Here is a 22,374-nt window from a genome sequence, read left to right on the forward strand (position 1 = left end):
GAGAGAGAGAGAGAGAGAGAGAGAGAGAGAGAGAGAGAGAGAATCCTAAGGAGGGTCCACTCTCAGTGTGGAGCCCAACTCAGGGCTTGATTCTGTGACGTGGGTATCATGACGTGAGCCAAAATCAAGAGTCGATGTTCAACTGACTGAGCCACCCAGGCACTGTTGCCAAACTATTTTTTTTAAATTAAATTTAGGTTAGTTAACATGTAGCAGTCTTGGTTTTAGGAGTAGAATTTAGTGATTTATCACTTACATATAGCACCCAGTGCTCATCCTAACAAGTGCCCTCCTTAATGCCCATCCCCCATTTAGCCACCCACCCCCTCATCCACCTCCCTCCATCAACCCCCAGTTTTTTTCTGTGACATTAAAGGTCTCTGTGGTTTGTTTCCCTGTCTTCTCTCTGCCTCCCCCTCCCCATATGTTCATCTGTTTTGTTTATTAAATTCCACATATGGGTGAAATCATATGGGTAGGGGAGGACAGAGAAGGGTGGGGAGACACAGGATCCGAAGAGGGCTCCTCATTGACAGCAGAGAGCCTGACACAGGGCTCGAACTCATGAACCATATACCACATCTTCTTTATCCGTTCATCAGTTGATGGACATTTGGGCTCTCTTCTTAGGGCCAAACTATTTTCTGAAGTGATTATGTCATTTAACATTATCACTAATGGATGTGAAAGGTCCAGTTCTTGGCTAACACTTGAACTTTTAGCCATTGTAATAGGTGTGTAGTGGTATCTCATTATGTTTTCATTGTTATTTACCCAATGACTCAGTGTGTTTAAATTTTTTTTCATGTGCCTTTTTGTCATCTTTATATCATCTTTGATGAAATAAATTATTTGTTAATTGACGTATAGTTGGTATATAGTATTATAGTAGCTTCAGGTGTACAACATACTGTTCCAACATTTATATATGGTACTAAATGCTCGTGATGGTAAGTATAGTCACCATCTGTAACCATACAAAGTTATTACAATGTTATTGACTTTATTCCCTGTACCATACTTTACATCCTTGGTGTTTAACTTAATAACTGCAAGTTTGTACCCCTTAATCCCCTTCAGCTGTTTCACCCATCTCCCCTCTCCTGCCTTCCCCTTTGCAGCCACAGTTTGTTTTCTGTATTTAGGAGACTGTTTCTGTTTTGTTTGTTCATTTATTTTGTTTTTTTGGATTCCACAAATAAATGAAATCATTTGGTATTTGTCTTCCTCTGTCTCACTAATTTAACTTAGCATAATGACCTTGTAGGTCTATCCATGTTGTAGATGGCAAGATTTCATTCCTTTTTGTGCCTGAGTAATGGTCCATTGTATACAATATATATATCCACACACGTATATATACATATTTGTGTGTGTGTGTATCACATCTTTTTTATTCATCTACGAGAGGACACTTAGGTTGCTTCCATGTTTTGGCTATTATAAATAATGGTGTACTGAACATAGGGGATGCATATGTCTTATAACTTTAGTGCTTCCATTTTTTTTTTTTTTTTTTTCGGTAAAAACCCAGAAGTGGAATTGCTGGATCATATGGTATAGTTCTATTTAAAAATTTTTGAGGAACCTCCATATTGTTTCCATGGTGGCTGCACCAATTTACATTCCCACTACCAGGGCACGAGGGTTCCCTTTTTTCCACATCCTCTCCAGCCCTTGTTTCTTGCCTGTCATTCTGACAGGTAAATATTAATAGAATGTTTATTAAATCTTTTGCCTCTTTAGAAATTGGGTGATCTGTTTTCTTTTTATTGAATTTTTAGACTTCTTTAAACTTCTGGATACAAGTCATTTATCAGGGATATAATTTGCAAATACTTTCCAGTCTGTGGCTTATCTTTTTTTTCTCTTTATTTATGATTTTATTTTTATTTTGTTACTTTACTTTACTTTACTTTACTTTTTACTTTACTTTTTACTTTACTTTACTTTACTTTACTTTACTTTTTGAGAGACAGAGACAGAGTACGAGCAGGGGAGGGGCAGAGAGAGGGGGAGACACAGAACCCGAAGCAGGCACCAGGCTCCAAGCTGTCAGCACAGAGCCCGACGCGGGCTCGAACTCACAGACCGTGAGATCATGACCTGAGCCCAAGTTGGACACTTAACCGACTGAGCCACGCAGGCACCCCTTCATTCTCTTTAAAACATGTTTTCAAAGAGCAAAAACTACATTTTGATGAAGTACACTTTTTTTTTTCATGGCTTGTACTTTTGGTGTTGTAACTAAGAATTGTTTGCCTAAGCCAGGGTCACAAAGCTTTACTGTTATGTTTATTTCTGGAAGTTTTTGTGATTGTAGTGTTGGGTTTCTCCTTGATCCAAAATTTTCTTGAAGAAAATTTATTTGGATTTTTTTTTTAATTTTAAACTTTTTTAGTAATTTGAGACATATTTGAGATCATAGGCTGTACAGTTTATGCTGTAAAGGTTTGAAGATGACAGGGTTGGGAGCTGGGGGCAAGTAGATGCTGCAGGAGGGACAGGAGGACATAAAATAGATCATGGTCCTGATCACCAGTTTTGCTCTGCTGCCTTCCCTCTTTCTGACGACCAGACTCCTACTGTTTACACTGCACCACTTTTTTCTTGTATCCTTTGTCCCTCTTTTCTCTTCTTAGTTTTTTTTTTTCTTCCTCGCTTTCTCTCTGACTCACTCATCCAGTTGGTCAGAAAATCCTTGCGCGTCACCTTCGTAATACATCCAGAATCCCCCACCCTAATGTTTTCCCAATGCTGTTTCTCCAGTCTAAGCCATGGTCATTTGTTATCTTTTATTTTACTGTAGACCCCTCACTAGTCTCCCAGCTTCTGCCTTTGCATTCTTCAGTCTATTTCTCAATGCAGCAGCCAGAGTTATTTTTAAAAATGTGTGTTAATATGTCTTCTCTACTTAAATCCTCCAAAGCTTTGACATCTCACTCTGAATAAAGACACAAGTTCTCAGGCCCTCAGGCCCTACATGATCTGGCCCCTGGTTCCTCTCTTATGTCATAACTCTTTATTTTGCTCATTCTCCTCCAGCCCCTGTGACATGCTAACCTGCTCCTGCCACAGGGCCTGTGCCTTTTCTGTTTTTCCCTCTGCCTGGAAATACTCTGACCTCACATACTCAGCTTGGCTTACTCTCTTGGTTCCTGCAGGTCTCTTCCCAAAAGTCTTTTTTTTTTTTTTTTTTTTTAAGTTTATTTATTTTGACGGGGGGGGGGGGGGGAGAGAGAGAGAGGGAGACAGAGAATCCCAAGCAGGCTCCTCACTGTCAGCACAGAGCCCAATGCAGGGCTCGAACTCATGAACTCTGAGATCATGACCTGAGCCAAAGTCGGAGGCTTAACCAACTAAGCCACCCAGGCGCCCCTCCGGTGTCTAATTTTGTAGAGAAGCCTATTCTCTACAAAGTAGTGCCTCCCTCTACTTCTTTATTTCCCACTAGTACTTATTGTCTGACATGTTACATGCCTTCTTATTTGTTGGTTGCCTTTTTATCCTTGTAGGATGTAAGTTCCCAGAGGGCAGGAACTCTCTTTGCTCACTGTTGTACCTACACAGGAAAGAACAGTGCCTGGCACAGAGTAGATGCTCAGTAACTACTTGTGCAGTAGATCAGTGAATGGATCCTGTCTGCAGAGGCAGCCCTGGGGAGTATTTTCCTTAGTAGTTTGTAACAATCTAGAGAGTCTTAATAAAACCAAGTCCCGCAAAAGATACTTGTGGGGGTGGGGTGCAGGTGAGTGCTGATGGAGGTATAAAAAATTGAATGCTCTGCAAAGCCATATATCGTATTAAAAAAATAGCTAGGTGAGAACTGTATTTGAGAGTAAATAATTTTGCAAATGAAAAATAATGACAGTATGGTTTAATTTATAAGTTTACTAGAGTTTTTATTTACTCAACATTAAAAGAAAAATAAACATCATAGCCAAGTGGCCCAGAATAGCACATTTTGTGCATTTCTTCAGCCCCTTGGCAGGATCAGGCAGCTGTGTTCACTCCGCACTGATTTTCGTGTGGACCTCCCGGCTCTTTGCCCGCAGCTTGTTGACCTGGGACTCGGCAATGTCAGCGCGTTCCTCGGCCTCCTCCAGCTCATGCTGGAGCTTGCGGAATTTAGCAAGATTAGCGTTGGATTGTTCCTCCTGAGAAGAAAGAGAAACTTGTGAGAATGAGACTTTGTGGTTCTCATTGCACTTGTCACCAAACCAGATTATCTACTCAACCCAGATATTTCCTTCTTATGGTCTGTTTGCCACGTCTGACTTAAAATCTGGACAGAACTTGTAACTTCAATTACATTTTTCTTTTCACTCTAAAGAATGAAAGAAATACGTTTGAAGTGGAAGGGACAACCTTGGTATGGCAAACCCAGGTGTATGTGAAGTCTGTTTGTGATGCATGAGTTGGGTAGAAGGGAGGAGGAGAGCCACATACCCTGACAGTGTAGTAAGTAAATGCAAGGTCAAATTTTAACTTTGGGACAACCTCACTTAAATTTGGCCATTTATTTTGACTCTGGTATACAGAGAAAGGGAAAAAGTGGGTCTGGGAACAAGCATGCATATATTGGTTTTACTTATTACCATTTGAGCCTCTTCCTTCCTTCCTCCCCCTCCTAACTTCCTGCCCGCTTCCTACCTACTGCACTGTGTCTAGAAGAATGGGGAACAATCAGGAAAAGTGAAGCTGGAGGGTCTTCCCGCTTGTCTTTATTTGTCACGGTGCAGTGGAGAGATGGGCCCTGATGATAGTGGTAGTGCATGAACAAGTCGGTTGGGGTACAAGATTTATGTTCGGCTCTTGAGAACACTTAGTTTTTTGCATTTCTAGAGGAAGAGGAGTATTTATCATGGAACAGAGTTGTGTTGGTATATTTTTTGCAGCTATCAAGTAAGGTGGGTTATTTGGAATTTCTTCCCCCTCCCCCAACCCTTACAAATGCTTAATGATAAAAACCTCTTCTTTTGAAGTCTTATTCATTTTCTACCTCAGAATAAGTTTTCTTCTTCCCTCAAGGGCTTAAGGATACTCACAGCCTCCTCAGCTTGTCTCTTGTACGATTTCACCTTTGCCTGTAGTTTATCTACCAGGTCCTGCAGCCTGAGAACATTCTTGCGGTCTTCTTCGGTCTGGGAGTTTGAAAAAACAATCTGCATTCAGCACAGTGAAATGAGCCTACTACAGGTGGTAAAGTAAATCACTTTGGTATGATGGCAGGTGGGCCTGGGGTAAACTTGGTCCATGCTGAGGCTTCCATACTGTTAACAGTAGCCATTCTTGTTAAGTGTCCACTCTGTGCAGGCACTGTATTAGGGAATTAGACACATGTTCTTTAATCTTTACCTCCCTACTCTGGAGAGTAGATGCTGTTACTCTGTTTTATAGGTAATGAAACTAAAGTTTAGAGTGTTAAGTAACCTACCCAAGTTCAAAAATTAAGTGAGGCCAAATTAGGATGAATACCCAGTTTATCTGGCTTTAAAACCTGTGTTCTTTTCTCTTGGATGCCATTTTCTAAAGGCCTCCATGATTTTCCCGGCTTAGGAAAGGGTCTGTGATAAGTAGTTGTAGCATTTACCCCTTAATTTATATATCAGGTTAATGTGTATCTATTTGTGAATACCACTTTAATAGTTGCCATATGTCAATTTTCCTTTGAGCAGGAAGTCTGGATATTCTAGAAAGTTATTCCCCTTACCTGGTAGGTAAGTTCCTTTACTCTTCTCTCATGTTTCCGCAAACCTTTAACAGCCTCTGCATTACGTTTCTGCTCATTTTCAACCTCTCCTTCAAGTTCACGTACCTACAACCAAGAAAGATATGAATACAGCCAATCTTGAAGGATATTGATTAGCTCAGGACCTGCTGAAGATACTGGGTGGATGTCCTCAGGGTGAGGACAAAGATGGGTATCACTATGTAGGGAGAAAGGGTAGATGGAGTGCCCTTTCCCCTTCTCATATTCAGAGAGAGTGAGAGACCCACCCTGGCCTCCAGTTTCTGGATCTGCTTCTTCCCACCCTTCAGGGCCAGCTGCTCAGCCTCGTCCAGACGGTGCTGAAGGTCCTTCACCGTCTGCTCCAGGTTCTTCTTCATCCGCTCCAGGTGGGCGCTGGTGTCCTGCTCCTTCTTCAGCTCCTCGGCCATCATGGCCGCCTGTTAGCAGTGAAACAAAACCGGTTGAGAGCTGGGCTGGCGCATCAGGATTCAAGTTTGAGCACCACCGTGTTGCCCTCTGCTCACATCAGTGATGGCCTTCTTGGCCTTCTCTTCTGCGTTGCGGGCTTCCTGGACAATGTCTTCCATCTCTCCCTGGATCTGGGAGATGTCTGTCTCCAGCTTCTTCTTGGTGTTGATCAGGCTGGTGTTCTGTTAAAAATAGTCAATGGAAGTTTACAAGACTTGCTGTCTGCCATCATGGGATTTTACATATGTTTTCCTTGTTGGCTTGTGCAGGGGACCTGATGGTAACAGTTTACTAAACTTTAAATATTTGTTCAGTGGAAAGTATTAATCATTTGAAAGGTTGGAACACTCCCCTCCCCCACCACTGTCCCAGTAGCTTTCTAATTTATGCATAAGGACTTTTGAGATTTAAGAATTCCTATAATTATCTTTTAATTATATTTCAAACAGACATTACTAGTATTCTATCCTTAAAAGGTTGGAAATATTAGAAAATAATAGATTCTTTTTGTGAGTGCCTGGCATTGGGAGCTTTTCAGTTAGGATCTCTGTTAACTTTCATGGTTTGCTCCCTGGGGGAATAATTAGTTTTATGAAAACATTTTATTAAAATTTTAACCCAGTGGTTCTTGGAGGGAATCAGTACTGCCTCAACAGGCATATGGGAACATTTGGGGGTAGATAATTTTGCTTGAGCACCATCGTGTTGCCCTCTGCTCACATCAGTGATGGCCTTCTTGGCCTGCTTGTCAATTTTGACAATTTTGCTTGTCAAAATCACTACAAGGTGCTACTGCATTTGATGTCCAGGCAAGTCAGCAATGTCTTGCAAGACACAAGGCCAGTAAACACAATAATGTTAAGTGCAGAAGTACTCCTGATGAGAAACACTACATAGAACATTTTTGGATTTGGGAGTTAGCAGATATCTTTATTCAAGTTTATTCTGCATCACGGTTTTCAAAATAGTCTAAAGAGTCAATTTTGCTTTTATAAAAACTCTCTCCTTTTTTTGGTAGAAAACCTAAAAAAAGAAGACAGGAACACACACCAAAAAGTCACCTACAGTCCCTTCATTCCAAGATAACTTGCAGTTAACATTTTAGAGCACATCCTGCATCCTTTTTTTTTTTTTTTTTTTTTTTTTTAGTATATATATACACATATTTACAGGAATGGAGTGTTTCCATACTTTAATTCTTATCCATCACCTAACAATATACCAGCATCTGTTTGCTGTGCAGGCCTTACCTGGGTGTGGAGGAGCTGGACGCGCTCACTGGCGTCCAGGAGCTCCTGTTCTGCGATTTTCCTGCTCCTCTCCGTCTGCTCCAGGGTCACCCGCAGCTCCTCGATCTCAGCCTGCAGCAGGTTGGCCCTGCGCTCCACCATGGCCAGCTGCTCCTTCAGGTCCTCCTGGCCCCGGAGCGCGTCGTCCAGGTGCAGCTGGGTGTCCTGTTAAGTAGAACAAAACAAAAAAAAACAACAAAACAAAAACAAAAACAAAACCTTAGACACTCTGAAGAGGATGTGAACATTCCAGGAGATGAATTGGAAGAACTTACTGGTGCCAGGAGCAGGAGATGACAGTTCTGTCATTTGAGCGTGCAAATGGTGATGTCACCGGCTTAGGTGAGAGAGAATTATCAGGAGACAGATTCTCATTCTATTTATGCCATTGACTGGTTATTTTTTCATGTGCGAGTAACTAATGTCTATCATTTACAGAGCATTTTCCATATGTTCTACCCAGTACTTGACATCTGTTATCTCATTTGATTCTCAGAGGAACTCTATGAGGTATGAGTATTTTCATTCTTATATTGTAGAAGAAGCAGCAGACGTTCTGAGAGGTTAAATAATTTGCCTAAAGTCAGGCAGCCAGTAAGTAACAAAGAGCTTCAACCTCAGGCTTATTGGTACCAAAGTCTTGCATTTTCTCTCATATCAAAGCTTATCTCTGGGCTTCTGTTTGTTCTTTTACATAATGTTCCTGTAAAAATATATTCTCTGTATATGTACATATAATATTTAATTTATATTTGGTTTTACCAGCATACTGTGAGCTACATAAATTGTTAAAAGAAAAAACTGGATTGTTTAGCACAAAGATGTTTTGCCGAATGGAAGACAGATAATTTCCCTGACTTAGCTGTTAATGGGGACCCATTTACCTTCAAGATGGCCTGGGTGTTCCTGTAGTTCCTCAGGGCCTCTGCAGCCTGGCGGTTGGCGTGGTTCAGCTGGATTTCCATTTCATTGAGGTCTCCCTCCATCTTCTTCTTGACTCTCAGAGCATCGTTCCTGCTCCTGATCTCAGCATCCAAGGTGCTCTGCATCGACTCCACGACTCTGATGTGGTTTCTCTTTAGTTGATCAATTTCCTCATCCTTTTCAGTGATTTTCCTGTCGGCTTCAGACTTGACTTGGTTCAACTCCAACTGGATGCGTAGGATCTTTCCCTCTTCGTGTTCAAGAGATGCCTTAACAAAACAGTGATCAATTAATAATGGAAAGTAACTTGAATATTTGGAGTATATTTCCTTGTGAGCCAAACTCTTATTAATGTCAGTTGTCTGAGTTTACAAAGTATAATACAGCAGTTCCAGGAGCCTGCTAAGTACATCATTTTTTTTTGTTTATTCAGTCTTAGATTATATAGGGTAGCTTTGTAAAGTGTAAAGCGGTATATAAATATTATTCATAGGAGTAATAACAAAACCTATATGATTAAACTCATGTAATAAACATAAACTCTCCATGTGTTATCTTATTCAGAGAGAGAAAGAGAGAGCATGTGGGGGAGAGGGGCTGAGGGAGAGAGAGAGAATCTTAAGCAGGCTCCATGATCAGCATGGAGCTTGACATAGGATTTGATCCCACGACTCTGGGATCATGACCTGAGCCAAAATCCAGACTCGGATGCTCAGCTGACAGAGCCACCCAGGCGCCTCTCAGTCATAAACATTAAACATTAAAATGTTTATGTGTGCTATATGAATTCTTGTTGTAGAAATTCTCAGTCTTAAAACATACGTTTTTCTGATTGCAAAGTATATGTTCACTGCAGAAAATGGGGCAATATATAAAACAAAGAAAAACCTCCTATTGTGCCCCCCACCCAGACATAACCATCTTATTGTGGTACATTTTTTCTAGTCTTTTTTCCTACTTCTATATATTTCTGCATGATGACATTATAGTGTGTATTCAGATGTGTGTTGCTTTAAAAATTGTCTACCATAAATATTTCCCCATGTTAATTATGTTTAGGGTTGCATAGAATTACATCATATGGATGTTCCTTGGTTGCTTCATCTTTGTTCTTGGATTGCACATTTTTGTGTTTTTAAGATCATTTTCTTGAGATAGAGTCTCAGATACAGAATTGATGGGTCATAGTATTACATTAAAAAAAATTTTTTTTAACGTTTATTCATTTTTGAGAGACAGAGCATGAATGGGGAAGGGGCAGAGAGAGAGGGAGACACAGAATCTGAAGCAGGCTCCAGGCTCTGAGCCGTCAGCACAGAGCCCGACGCAGGGCTCGAACTCACAAACCGCAAGGTCATGACCTAACCCAAAGTCGGACGCTCAACCAGCTGAGCCACCTAGGCGCCCCCATAGTATTACATTTTTAAGCTTTTGCTAACTATCGCCAAATTGTCCTTCATAAAGATTGTGTGCATGATAATGGATCCACTGCCTGCTTTGGGTGTTTTCACCCATGTCTTTGATCCCCGCCCCCCAACACATCATAATATGTACCTCTGCTTCCTCTAAGGCAGCCTGAATATCGCATTTCTCTTGTTCCACTTGCTTCTTTATCTTCTCCAGTTCATGGATTTGCTTCCCTCCCTCAGCAATCTGCTCCGTGAGGTCAGAAATCTCCTCTGTGGGTGAATAGACCAGGGAGAGGTGGTCAGACTGGTGTGGCATGGAAGGGTCTTAACACGGCTGTTGGAACTACAGAAGTTCAAGAGCACTCACGCTGCAAGTTGTTGTTCTCTCGCCTCAGGGTTTCCAGGTGATCCAGGGATTCCTCGTAGGCATTCTTGACCTTGAACAGCTCAGTGCCGAGAGAGCGGGACTCCTTCTGAGAGGCCTCAAGTTCAGCTTGAGTCTCCTCATACTTCTGTTTCCACTCTGCCAGGACCTGAAAAGCAGCAAATTGTCAGCCTTTGCAAGAATACAGGGAAGCCAAGGAAAACTCTGATGAAGTTTCAGCAGTCTGGGCCACCTTGTCGAAGTTCCTCTGCTTCTTGTCCAGGGCCGCGCAGGCTGCGTTTGTTCTCTCCACGTCGAGCATGAGGTCTTCCACTTCGTTCTGGAGACGCTGCTTCGTCTTCTCCAGGGAGGCACATTTGGCGTTCACCGCTTCTACGTGCTCCTCGGCGTCCTGCAGACGTTGGGCCAGCTTCTTCCTGAAAAGTTAGCCAAGCAATTAAGGAGAGTGGTCAAGAACAGGAGCAGGTGATCACCTCCTTGGTCCCCGTCTCAGCCCTGCTTCTATAATGGTGCATTATGTATGGTCATCCGAACTGTGGCAGCCAGAACTGCTTTCTAGATTGTTGCTGTATGAAAAGGTCCAAAATGGTAAACAACGGAATTCAGTTCTTAGAGGCTGCTGTTAGCACTCTATTATATGGGTCTTACTGTGTAAGTGATTCAGGACTTTAAGGACTTCTGATTGAGTATGGTTGCAGAAAATGATTATCCAGGACAATTTTGGTGATTGATTTATATATCTCATCTCTTTCCAAAAAGGATTTCAGGCTAACCAGGTGTTTTACCGGGCAGAAATGTACTGAGCATATTCATTTGCTTTCTCAGCCTTTCTGTTTCATTTTATGTACTTTATCCCCAGAGAAAAATAGCTAGTCTCTTCTAATACATATTTGGAATTCTCACCAGAGAAAGAAATTGGTGGATAAATCAGAATAATTCATGCTGTTTAAGCAAAGGCAGGTTTAATTTTTCCTTCTGAATTGCCTACATTCTTGCTTCATTCCCTATAGTGTTGCCAGCTCTACATACTTAAGGTACAGAAAAGCCTTTAGCCCTGAAGTCCAAGAAGATCTATTTGAAGGTCCCCTTTGGTCTGTACACAGACTAAAGCTTTATTTTATTTAGACTAACTGTGGACAGTATGTACAATTTGGTGGCCTCCAGCTGTGTCTTCTTATTACAATACTTAAGAAGGTGGGCTCTGGAATCAGAATATCTGGTTCTAATCCTAGCTGTACCATTTATTAATTGTGTGCTCTTGGGTTAGTTGGTTCACCTCTTGTAGCCTCAGTTTCCTTGTCTGTAAAATAGGGATAAAACATGATGTTGCCATGGATACTAAATGAGCTGACATATGTATAGTACTTGACACATAGTGTGCAGTCAGTAAATTTCACATCTGCTGTTACCATTATGTTATCATCATCAACATCATCATAGTGTTGCTGGGAGTTGTTGAGTTGTGCAGCTAGGAAACCATGTCGTTTTCTTCCCCCAGCGTTCACAGCACATACTTGGCCTCCTCCAGCTCCTCTGTGCGCTGGATGGCGTCCGTCTCGTATTTGGTCCTCCACTGGGCCACCTCACTGTTGGCCTTGGACAGCGCCCTCTGCAGCTCGGCCTTGCCCTCCTGCTCCTCCTCGTACTGTTCCCGCAGCAGGTCACAGTCGTGGCGGGAGGACTGCAGGGCGTGGGCCAGCGCGTTCTTGGCCTGTGGAAGTACCATTTCAGTGACTTAAAATCGTTTATTCAATGCTACATAGTTCACATACCCAGAGGAGAACCTAACTGGACGTGTTTAGATTTGCTTAGCCGAGAAGACCTTTGGTAAAACTCACTTTTGTTTCTTCCTCCAGCTGATGTTTCAGCTCCTCAATCTGTTGTGTAGATGCTTGTTTGTTCCTTGAAAGCTGAGAGACCAAAGCCTCTTTCTCATCTAATTGTCGGGAATATTCACCTAAGAACAAGAGAAGTAGATGAATTTGTTAATGGCATAAAAATAAGCTCAATGGGGCGCCTGGGTGGCGCAGTCGGTTAAGCGTCCGACTTCAGCCAGGTCACGATCTTGCGGTCTGGGAGTTCGAGCCCCGCGTCAGGCTCTGGGCTGATGGCTCAGAGCCTGGAGCCTGTTTCCGATTCTGTGTCTCCCTCTCTCTCTGCCCCTCCCCCGTTCATGCTCTGTCTCTCTCTGTCCCAAAAATAAATAAACGTTGAAAAAAAAAAATTAAAAAAAAAAAATAAAATGGGAGAGAGTAATGCTGTTTATTCAAAACCCCTGGAATCACTTAAAAATTTTTTTAAATGTTTATTTATTTTGAGAGAGAGTGCTAGCAGGGGAGGGCCAGAGAGAGAGAGAGGGAGAGAAAGAATCCCAAGCAAGCTCTACAACTGCCAGCGTAGAGCCTGACACGGCGCTGGAACTCATGAACCAGGAGATCATGACCTGAGTCGAAATCAAGTGTCGGACGCTTAACTGACTGAGCCACCCAGGTGCCCCACCTCTGGGATCACTTTTATTTAGTATGTAGTTTCAGGGCTCAGGAAAAGTCCCCCACCTGCTTCTGTCTGCAGACGCGCTCTCTGAGCCGTCAGGTCATTGATCAGCCGCTGCTGCTCCTCTTCCTTGGTCTTAAGTTCACTCACCTGGTCTTCTAGAGTGCGGCACATCTTTTCCAGGTTCCCCTATGGGACATGTGTCAGTGAAAGGTGAGACATTGAATGCAGTAAAAAAAAAAAAAAAAAAAGATTCTTCAAACAAAGGTTTTTTTAATGTTTATTATTTTGAGAGAGAGAGACAGAGTGTGGACAGGTGAAGGCCATAGATAGAGGGAGACACAGACTCCAAAGCAGGATCCAGGCTCTGAGTGGTCAGCACAGGGGATGTAGGGCTTGAACTCATGAACTGTGAGATCTTGACCTGAGCCAAAGTCAGATGCTTAACCGACTGAGCCACCCCGGTGCCCCTAAAACTTGATTCTTAAAATACTTTTAGAGTGAATAAATTCAAGTCAAGTGTGAGTAGGAAGTTATGGCACCAACTTTATGGGACAGGCTAGGATTCAAATATAATGAGTGTGGAAATGTCCTTGAAGTGGTCATCGTTGGAGCCTGTTCATTTATCCCACTGATACTGATGCTTGCTTAACGTGGATTTTGCAATAGTCTTAAGGGGTCATAACTAAGTACTGACAAAAATGAAGTAGAAGGGAATATATTAGAATATTAGGAAATATTAGTGTTGTAAGCTGCCGGCAAACAATGTTTAATGACAGAACAATGAGTGTTGTTACAGGTTATTAATTACCATCATTTGTAGATGGTATTTGGTACCTTGGCCTTGGAGACGGTCTCCATGTTGCTGGCCAGGTCGTCGATCTCCATCTTCAACTCGCTCTTCTCCTTCTCCAACTTCTGCTTGACCCTCTGTAGGTTGTCTATCTGCTCCCCTAGCTCGGCCACGCTGTCCGCGTGCTTCTTCCTCAGGGTGGCCGCCGTGGCTTCGTGCTGCAGGGTGGCCTCCTCCAGGTCCCTGCGCATCTTCTGGAACTCGGCCTCCCGCTTCTTGTTCATCTCGATCTGGGCGGAAGTGGCCCCGCCGGCTTCTTCCAGCCGCTCGCTGATCTCCTCCAGTTCGCGGGAGAGGTCGGAGCGCTGCTTCTCTGCTTTGGCCCGGGAGGCCCGCTCTGCCTCGATTTCCTCCTCCAGCTCCTCGATGCGGGCCTGGGGTGACACACATACATTAACATAAACTCATCTCAATCTCAGGGGTTTTGGGGGTACAGAAACAAATGGAGGCTAGATGATTCACCTGCAGCTCTTTGATTTTCTTTTGTAGTTGAATTTCTACTGCCTGCTCATCTTCAATTTTACTTAGCAAATTGCTGATTTCAGATTCTTTCCTTCAGACAAAAGAATGAGACCTATTAGTACTCCTAGGAATTGAAAGATGATACCACACAGGATGTTTTTCTGGAGTTCCTACTTTTTGAGTCTCTCATCAAGTTGCTGTTTCTCATTTTCTACATCCATTGTGGATTCTTGGGCTAATTTTAGGTCTCCCTCCAGTTTCCTCTTTGCTCTTTCTAGATCCATGCGGAGTTTCTTTTCTTGCTCTAATGACCCTTCAAGCTAATGAGAAAGGAAAGTATGTTAAACATTGAAAGTGTATTTAAAAATATCCTTCACATGGATATCAGAACCACACTTACATCATCTACTTGCTGCTCAAGCTTGGTTTTAGCTTTGCTCAGCGTGTTGACCTTGTCCTCTTCTGCCTGTAGGTCATCCAGGGTCTGCTGGTGGGCCTCCTGGAGGGCCTTCTTCTCCTTGGTCAGCTTAGCGATGGTTTCGTCCAGGCCTGCCATCTCTTCCGTGAGGTTTTTCACCTTGAAAAATTAAAGAAGAAATGGTATCTGCTCTAAAGCAGGTTTACTAAGCTGGCAGAACCTCGATATGGTAGAACAGAGTGTGATTCATACCTTGTTCTCTGTGGCATGCTTTTCCTTTTCAACCTTGGCCAGGGTCAGCTCAAGATCATCGATGTCTTTCTTGAGCTCTGAACACTCGTCCTCCAGTTTCCTCTTCTTGGCCGTCAGCTCGGCGTTGATCTCCTCCTCATCCTCAGCTCTCTCAGTCACCTCCTTGATCTTGGCCTCCAGTTGGATTTTGTTCTTAATGAGTTGCTCACACCTTTCCTCTGCATCAGCTAAGGCATCAGCTTCCTGTAGAGGGATTCATTAAGATATTTAGAGAACTTGTTACTGATTTTGAACTTGTTCTTTGCACAAAGTAGTAGTGTTTGTTGAATTCTGGTGACTCTTTCAGTATGAATGTAAATTAAACTTAATTGAACATTATTACATGGCTTAGAGAAATGCAGCTAATTAAAAGTGAGACTATAGATTTAGAAGCAAATTAACCTGAAAAATGATTGTATTGAAGCAATTGACTACACAATAGTGTCTAAAAGAGTGATAGGCCGATGGAAGCCTGAGCTCTTATCTCAGTATTGCCTCCGTATGGATGAACTCAGGCAAATTGCTTTATTTCTATTGTTCTCACTTTTCTCATAGGGAGTTGAGGGAGTGGGAATAAATGATCACTAGGAACACGTTAGCTATAATATTCAAAGATTGTGACTTAGATTGGTTAAATTTGGTTTTGATCATTCTCTGCTCACCTCAAACAGCTAGTTGCTGGACTGGATTTAGAAAGGAAAAGAAAAAGAACTTAAACAGTTTTATGCCTATGAATACCTTTCCATGCACCATTTGTCACACACTCCCAACCTTCCTGATAGTCCCTAACAGTGCTGTAATTGTCCACAATTTTCATTTCCATTGTATGGAACACCTATTAGTCTCAATGTGAATTTTAGAATATACAAGAACATGCAATTTTGAGGCACTATATAGCTCCACACATTTTTTTTATGAGTGACTAAGGGTCTCAAATAAAAATCAGCTCAGCCTTATTAGATTACTCTAGCCCGGGGAATTTCTTTAACTTCTTACTCAGTGCTGGTTTTGTTCATACCTTACGTTTTTTAGTTTAAACACTTAAGTGGATGATAATGGGGACTTCCCAGCGTTCCTTTGCTGTTATTTTTAATAGTGATGCACTCAATAAATATTTATTCACTGATGATAATAACTGCGAAGAGAGGTTAAGATGGAGAGGCTTTTGATCTTGTGCTTTTGGGAAAAGGTAACCTTCATGTAAGCGAAGTTATCAGAAAGAAAAGCTGAAAATAGCTTAACGATTTTAGGTTTCTTCATGACATTGGTGGGCTTTAGGTCCAAGGAAATGGGAAGTTACATTTGGTCAGAGCCCAGAACTGTCCCCCACCCTGATTACAACTCTTTCCTGAGATAATAAACGGAAGTCTAAAGACTTGGGGTCTCTATCGAAGGAAGAATCGCAGAGGGTACTTGGCTCTACTTTAGACTACGGTTACTCAGTTCAGGTAACTGCAAACAGGTTTATTGAACTAAATCTCAGTAGGGATGGAGAGAAATAAGAGTAATGATTTTTCTTTCATTTCAATACAATCTCCTACACTGCGTTTGGAAAATAGGATGATCCTTGTGAGGCTGGGATGAAGCCTGCAGGGCAAGTGGGTAAAATATTGACTGAGTTTTCGCTTTAAACTGCTTCCTTTGTGGCTGTTAAAATTGTGATGTTATTGAATACGTGCTTTAGTCTTCCCTTTTCCATTTGTAATTTGGAAGTCATTGTGCTGTGTCTTCCTCACAGGACTATTGAAAGGTAAGCGAAATACTAAAAACAGTAACTTGAGATTTTCTCTTTCAAGATGAGGTTATTTGTGGGGCGCCTGGGTGGCTCAGTAGGTTAAGCATCAGACTTCAGCTCAGGTCATGATCTCATGGCTCGTGGGCTCTGTGCTGACAGCTCAGATTCTGGGGCCTGCTTCAGATTCTCTGTCTCCCTTTCTCTGTCCCTCGCCTTCTCACACTCTGTCTCTGTCTCTCTCTCTCAAAAATAAATAAAAACATTAAAAAAAAAAAGATGAAGCTATTTGTAAATCCAAAGTATCTATGCCTTCCAGAAACGCTTCCATAACGTGGTGTATCCCAAATACACAGTACTCACGGATTGAACCTGAAGCTGCAGGTCATTTTTCTCTTTCAAGAGAGTGACCATCTTTTCCTCCAGTTCCTTCCTCTTCGCCTCTGACTTGGCGAGTTCGTCTTTGGTTTTCTGAAACTCCTCCTTCATGGTGGCCATCTCCTTCTCGGTCTCTGCGCTCTTGAGAAGGGGCTTGATCTTGAAGAATAGTTTCATCCAGGGCCAGTGCTTGACGTTCATGAAGGCGCGGACGTTGTACTGGATGCAGAAGAGGGCTTCTCTGAAATGACGTGAAAATATCAGTGTAGATTGATCCGTCAGAGGCAGCGTCACTGTTGTTATTTTGTATTTTCCACACAGATTCCCCTTGTAATGATCCCGTATGTAGAGATGATTTATACGCAGGCTTTATATATACACACAAACACTCCTGCTGGTTCCCCGTCTAACCACTTTGCTAATGTGTACTGCTCATACCGAATAATCCTGTGTTCTTTTTAAAAGCAATTTTTTAATGTTTATTTTTGAGAGCGAGAGAGACAGAGTGTGATCAGGGGAGGAGCAGAGACAGAGGGAGACACAGAATCTGAAGCAGGCTGCAGGCTCTGAGCTGTCAGCACAGAGCCCGACGCGGGGCTCGAACTCACAAACTGTGAGATCATGACTTGAGGGAAGTCAGACGCTTAACCAACTGAGCCACCCAGGCACCCCTAATTCTGTGTTTTTAAGACCTGACCACGCTAGCAAAGGAGCTGACCTTAAAGTGGGAATACTTTGCAGGTATGAGCAACACATACCAATTTAAGATCATTTGGATATACAGTCTTAGTGATTTGGGAGTGGGCGTGGCAGTTGTAAGCTGAGTGTGCCGCTTAGCCACTGGCACAGAGATGTGAGCTGTAAGATGGCATAGGGTGCTCTCTGCGTTTCCCCGCTGTATGAACTTCTGATGTGGCCTGTCTTTCTTGAAGCCTCTCCTCTTGTTTTGATTACCACTGAATTATCCACTCATCAACTTTTGTTAGCTTCTTCAGACAATGTACTGATGTTTCTCAAATTCTTTTAATTTTTTTTTCAACGTTTTTTATTTATTTTTGGGACAGAGAGAGGCAGAGCATGAACAGGGGAGGGGCAGAGAGAGAGGGAGACACAGAATCGGAAACAGGCTCCAGGCTCCGAGCCATCAGCCCAGAGCCTGACGCGGGGCTCAAACTCACGGACCGCGAGATCGTGACCTGGCTGAAGTTGGATGCTTAACCGACTGCGCCACCCAGGCGCCCCTCTCAAATTCTTTTAAATGCCTCTCATTGTTAGTTGTTTAAATTGTTAATTTCTGCAGGGGATTTAGTATGCATTGAGCACTCAAATTTGTTTTATTTAAATAAAATTTTAAATAGTAATAAAAGATATCCCTTCTGCAGACTGTAGCAATAGACAAAACAAGGTTTGATTACCTTGTAGCAATGTGTAGTCCTCTTTATTATTAAAATGTAAATTCTGTTTCTGTATAGGTGCAAATTACAAGAACCATGACTCTGAGAAGGCAAATACCATGCAGAAGCCATAATGTAGACATGTGGGAAAGGCTTGGGAACACTTACAGTGCAAATCCAAATAAGCACAGATGAGCAAAATGAACGCAAAATGTGTGTGGGGGGGGTGGTAGGGAGCACAGTAGTGCTGGGTAGAGCAAGCTGGACGAGGTTTATTGGAGAAAGAAGTGCATGTTCTGAATTGGTAAGTAGGTAAATTAGGATGAGGGGAAAAGGCTGGGGCAAACGTGAAGACAGACAAGTGAATTGTGTAGCCTGGCTGGAAAAGGCTGTGTGGCTGGGGATGACGGATGCAGTGGGGAATAGAGACAGCCTCGATGGCCACGCAGGGAAACTTGGATTTGACGTGAAATGGGAGCCACAGACGGAGATACGGCCTGATGAAAATGGTGCTTATTGCCGAGTATTCTGGCAGGTCTATGTGAGGTGGATGGAAAAGGAGAAATTGGAAGGAGTCCCAAATGTGAGGGGTTAAGCAAAGGCTGATGTGTTGTAGGAGTGAGTTCTGAACTGTGTGAGAAGCACGTATCAGCCACAAAATGAAAGTTAATGAAGAAAGAACACTGAGTAATAGTCCCCAAGGGATCTTACAGTTCTGATAATCTGCACAGCTTTTACCTCCTTTGCAACATCTTCTGATATTCTACCCTCATTAGGAATCCCCTGCAGACAGCTTGAGTTCTTGTTATAATCTGGGCCAACTTTTCGTCTCTCATTTCTTCCAGAAGACCCAGAAGGCCAGCTTTGAAGAACACCTGGAGGAAAAGTGAATCCCATGTCATCCCCATAGTACAGAAGATGCAGAAATGGTGAAGGGAATGGGTCAGGTATGCATAGATAACAGCTATACCTTGGTATGCCCAAATTTATATTGGGTGTGATCAATATCAATAGAGGCGAGAAGTTTCTCAGAAGCCTTCTTGCTGTCGATGAACTGTCCTTCTGGAATAGCACTTGCGTTTAAAACTTTGTATCTGTTCGGTGAAACAGAAAAGAATTATTAGGGAGGTGTGATTATATGTGGAAACTGAGACACCAAAAAGAAGCATTAACAAAAATCAGAGAGAAAGTAAAAGTAGAAAATCCACATGTCCTTTTAAGTTCCAACAGTAAAACAATGTGATTTTTCTTTTGCCTAATGCATGCCTTCTTCCTGTTTGTAAGAAATACCACCCCTTTGAACTGTTCTCCTGCCCTGCTACCACGGGACTATATTATTTGACTTCTTAATTTTACAGTATTCACTGAGTAGGGTACATGAGACACAGGATACATGAGACACAGAGGACAACAGTTAAGGTGACAGAATGGTCTGCAGCATGCAGTGAAGTACAAACAAAGAGAGACAGGCCTTTGTTTAAAATCCCCATATAAGATTCTGCTGGGGAATCCCTTCCTGCAGATGCGGATGCCTTCCAGCACTCCGTTACACCTCAGCTGGTGCAGGACAAGTTCATGCTCCATGGCCCCTGCAAATAGAAGAGTACTTAGTTTTGGGTAGTCCATTTTCAAATTTGTGCCTGTTTGATTATTTCATGCTCTTATATCTTACCAGGAGTTTTGGTTTCATTGGGAATGATACACCGTACAAAATGAGGGTGTGTGCTCCTCAGATTGGTCATCAGTTTATTTAAATTTTCCTAGAAAACCAGACAGAAGGAAGTTCTTGATGAGGAAGTTTTATTTAAGATTGCTTTTTTTGGTAATTATTTGGACTGAACCTAGACACTCTCTTAACTGTTAGGTATTAGCCTATTAGGCTTCGATTGCTCTGTATTTTAAACGTCTCAAGAGCTCTAGCCTGCCAAATAACCACCAGGTCAAAGTGCTGGGAAGAATGCAGCTCTGTAAAGGTATTCATTTATAACATCTAGGGTCTGCCTTATAAACAAGCTGCAAATCCAGTAGCCTTGATGCATAGGAATTGTTCTCAACTGGGAATCAGAAGACAAAAGACTGTGGTCTCGTTCTGCCAGCTAATGAGCTGCTTGACTCTGTAAAATCCCTTTCGACTCTCTGGGCCTTAATCTGAAGAGTTGAGATTACCTCTAAGGCCTCTTCCGTCTGTCTCAGTGCTGGTAATTTTCACAGTAGTAGTTTACAGTGGTAACCTAGGTTAGCCATTCCTTCCTCAAGTTTATTATTCCCTGGGACCTGTGACTTCTTGTTTTGTATTGTTTTGTCTTTTTTTTTTGAAGAGTCTAAAATCCAGAGACTATATAACCTTGTTTAGGTGGATTTCGGGTGCATAGGAAGAATGATCCATGGTCTGAAGCATCTGGAAGGACTTATTCCAGAAGTTGAATAACTGTTTATGACCGATGATGATGTTTTACTCAACTATAGGAAACTCACATGTAAATATTTCTTAGGTATACTCTGAGAAGGCAGAGTGGCTTTTTTTTTTCTTTCATGTCTCATTTAACTATTCAGAAATAAAATAATTACTGTGAGCTTCTAATCTTGAAGATACATACAAGGATGAGTTGATGAAGCAAGAGCCTCCATGAGATAATGCAATTTGATAGAAAGAAAAAGGACAGGCTGGTTTTACTGTTTCAGTCATGGATTATATCCTCATTTTAGTTTTAAAAGGAATGAGACTTAGCCATACAGATTCTGACAAAGCAGTCATTAATCCAGACATTTCACACACATCCCTTTGGAGGTGACAGTTTTTAAGCTACCTAACAAAATCACATTATTTGTAGTAAAATTGTTGTTATTTTAATCTCAAGATATATTTTCTAAGCTTAATCATCCATATATCACTAGGCTTGGCTTTAGATGATTTCCAGCCATTACAAAAAATTAAATCCACCTCAGAGGATGAAGATGTGTTTTGGTGGAGGGATGTCCTAAAGAGTGTATCTCTGGTTCCTTCTCAAACAGGAACTCGGGAGCATCTCAAAGGGCAACATTAGTAGAATAAAGATACGGCTTCCCTAGGGACAGCCTTGAAGTTCAGCTATGCTTCTTTAAAAATCAGCCTGATTATGTAATAAGGAAGCTTCTACGGATGTTTTGGCATTCCTCAGTACATCAGATGATCATAATGAGGGATAATGGGTAAAGCATCTGACCCTGTAAGAGTGGTTTTGCTTTGGTTCTACCATGATAAGAGAATATTAGAACATTCTATTCCATTCTAATTTATTTCAAACCTTGTAATTATGATAATTCATAGAAACTTAATAGGATTTTGAGGAGCACCTGGGTGGCTCAGTCGGTTAAGGTCCGACTTCAGCTCAGGTCATGATTTCACAGTTTGTGAGTTCAAGCCCCGCATTGAGCTCTGTGCTGACAGCTCAGAGTCTGGCGCCTGCTTTGGATTCGGATTCTGTGTCTACCTCTCTCTCTGCCCCTCCTCCACTTGCTCTCCCTCTGTCTCTCTCTTTTTTTCTCTCTTTCTCTCAAAAAAAAAAAAAAAACATTAAAAAAAAGAAAATAGGATTTTGGGATGGACTTTGTACTTTACCCTGAAGAGGGCTGACACAGTCTGGAAAGAGGAGCCCTTCTTCTTAGCACCTTTCTTTGTACCACTGTCTGAGGTAGAAAGAAAAACCCATCAATTAACATAGAATCCTAGAGGCTGGAATGTTGTATGGACATTCTGGGGGAATAGGTTTAATATAGATTGAAGGCACAGAAAGTACCTGCTTCAGCACTAGCATATGTGGAAAAGAGACTGGCCAGAGTCTTCATTGCGGACTTTTGGTACAGCCCAACCACGGTGTCATTCAGGGGGTCCTTGTTCTTGTCCAGCCAGCCGGCAATGTTGTAGTCCACGGTGCCGGCGTAGTGGATCAGCGAGAAGTGTGCCTCGGCCCTGCCCTTGACCACCTTGGGCTTTTGGAAGTTGGCGGACTTGCCCAGGTGCTGGTCATACAGCTTGTTCTTGAAGGAGGTGTCCGTGGCCTTGGGGAACATGCACTCCTCCTCCAGGATGGAGAAGATGCCCAGTGGCTGGATTCAGAAAGGTGGATATTAGTGTCAACCTGCCTTCTCTCAAAAGATACAGACA

General features: G+C 42.3%; 1 protein-coding gene and 1 long non-coding RNA gene across 3 annotated transcripts in view; one reads left to right on the top strand and one right to left on the bottom strand.

The window, feature by feature from the left end:
- Positions 1-22,374, top strand: part of LOC147574036 (uncharacterized) — an 80,009-nt gene that overhangs the window by 6,126 nt on the left and 51,509 nt on the right. For both annotated transcript variants that reach the window (XR_015243845.1, XR_015243846.1), the window contains exon 2: positions 19,076-19,177. This is a non-coding gene — a long non-coding RNA (uncharacterized LOC147574036). The remainder of the gene's footprint in view (positions 1-19,075; positions 19,178-22,374) is intronic.
- LOC112856949 (myosin-8-like) overlaps positions 3,877-22,374 on the bottom strand; it is a 28,683-nt gene continuing 10,185 nt past the window's right edge. Inside the window, exons 15-39 of the mRNA XM_086686028.1 lie at positions 22,007-22,316; positions 21,829-21,896; positions 19,903-19,990; positions 19,702-19,819; positions 19,201-19,324; positions 18,969-19,105; positions 16,822-17,077; positions 14,688-14,930; positions 14,418-14,594; positions 14,192-14,337; positions 14,018-14,108; positions 13,540-13,929; positions 12,765-12,891; positions 12,048-12,166; positions 11,724-11,920; positions 10,442-10,625; positions 10,192-10,357; positions 9,970-10,094; positions 8,376-8,684; positions 7,453-7,656; positions 6,259-6,384; positions 6,001-6,171; positions 5,714-5,818; positions 5,049-5,144; positions 3,877-4,157 (exon numbers count right to left, since the gene is read on the bottom strand). Coding sequence (XP_086542154.1) covers positions 4,008-4,157; positions 5,049-5,144; positions 5,714-5,818; positions 6,001-6,171; positions 6,259-6,384; positions 7,453-7,656; positions 8,376-8,684; positions 9,970-10,094; positions 10,192-10,357; positions 10,442-10,625; positions 11,724-11,920; positions 12,048-12,166; positions 12,765-12,891; positions 13,540-13,929; positions 14,018-14,108; positions 14,192-14,337; positions 14,418-14,594; positions 14,688-14,930; positions 16,822-17,077; positions 18,969-19,105; positions 19,201-19,324; positions 19,702-19,819; positions 19,903-19,990; positions 21,829-21,896; positions 22,007-22,316 — 4,227 coding nt within the window. The 3' untranslated portion in view covers positions 3,877-4,007. The remainder of the gene's footprint in view (positions 4,158-5,048; positions 5,145-5,713; positions 5,819-6,000; positions 6,172-6,258; positions 6,385-7,452; positions 7,657-8,375; positions 8,685-9,969; positions 10,095-10,191; positions 10,358-10,441; positions 10,626-11,723; positions 11,921-12,047; positions 12,167-12,764; positions 12,892-13,539; positions 13,930-14,017; positions 14,109-14,191; positions 14,338-14,417; positions 14,595-14,687; positions 14,931-16,821; positions 17,078-18,968; positions 19,106-19,200; positions 19,325-19,701; positions 19,820-19,902; positions 19,991-21,828; positions 21,897-22,006; positions 22,317-22,374) is intronic.

This window comes from Puma concolor, chromosome E1 (genome assembly GCF_028749965.1).
Source record: "Puma concolor isolate L17-30 chromosome E1, mPumCon1.1.hap2, whole genome shotgun sequence".
NCBI classification, from domain to species: Eukaryota; Metazoa; Chordata; class Mammalia; order Carnivora; family Felidae; genus Puma; species Puma concolor.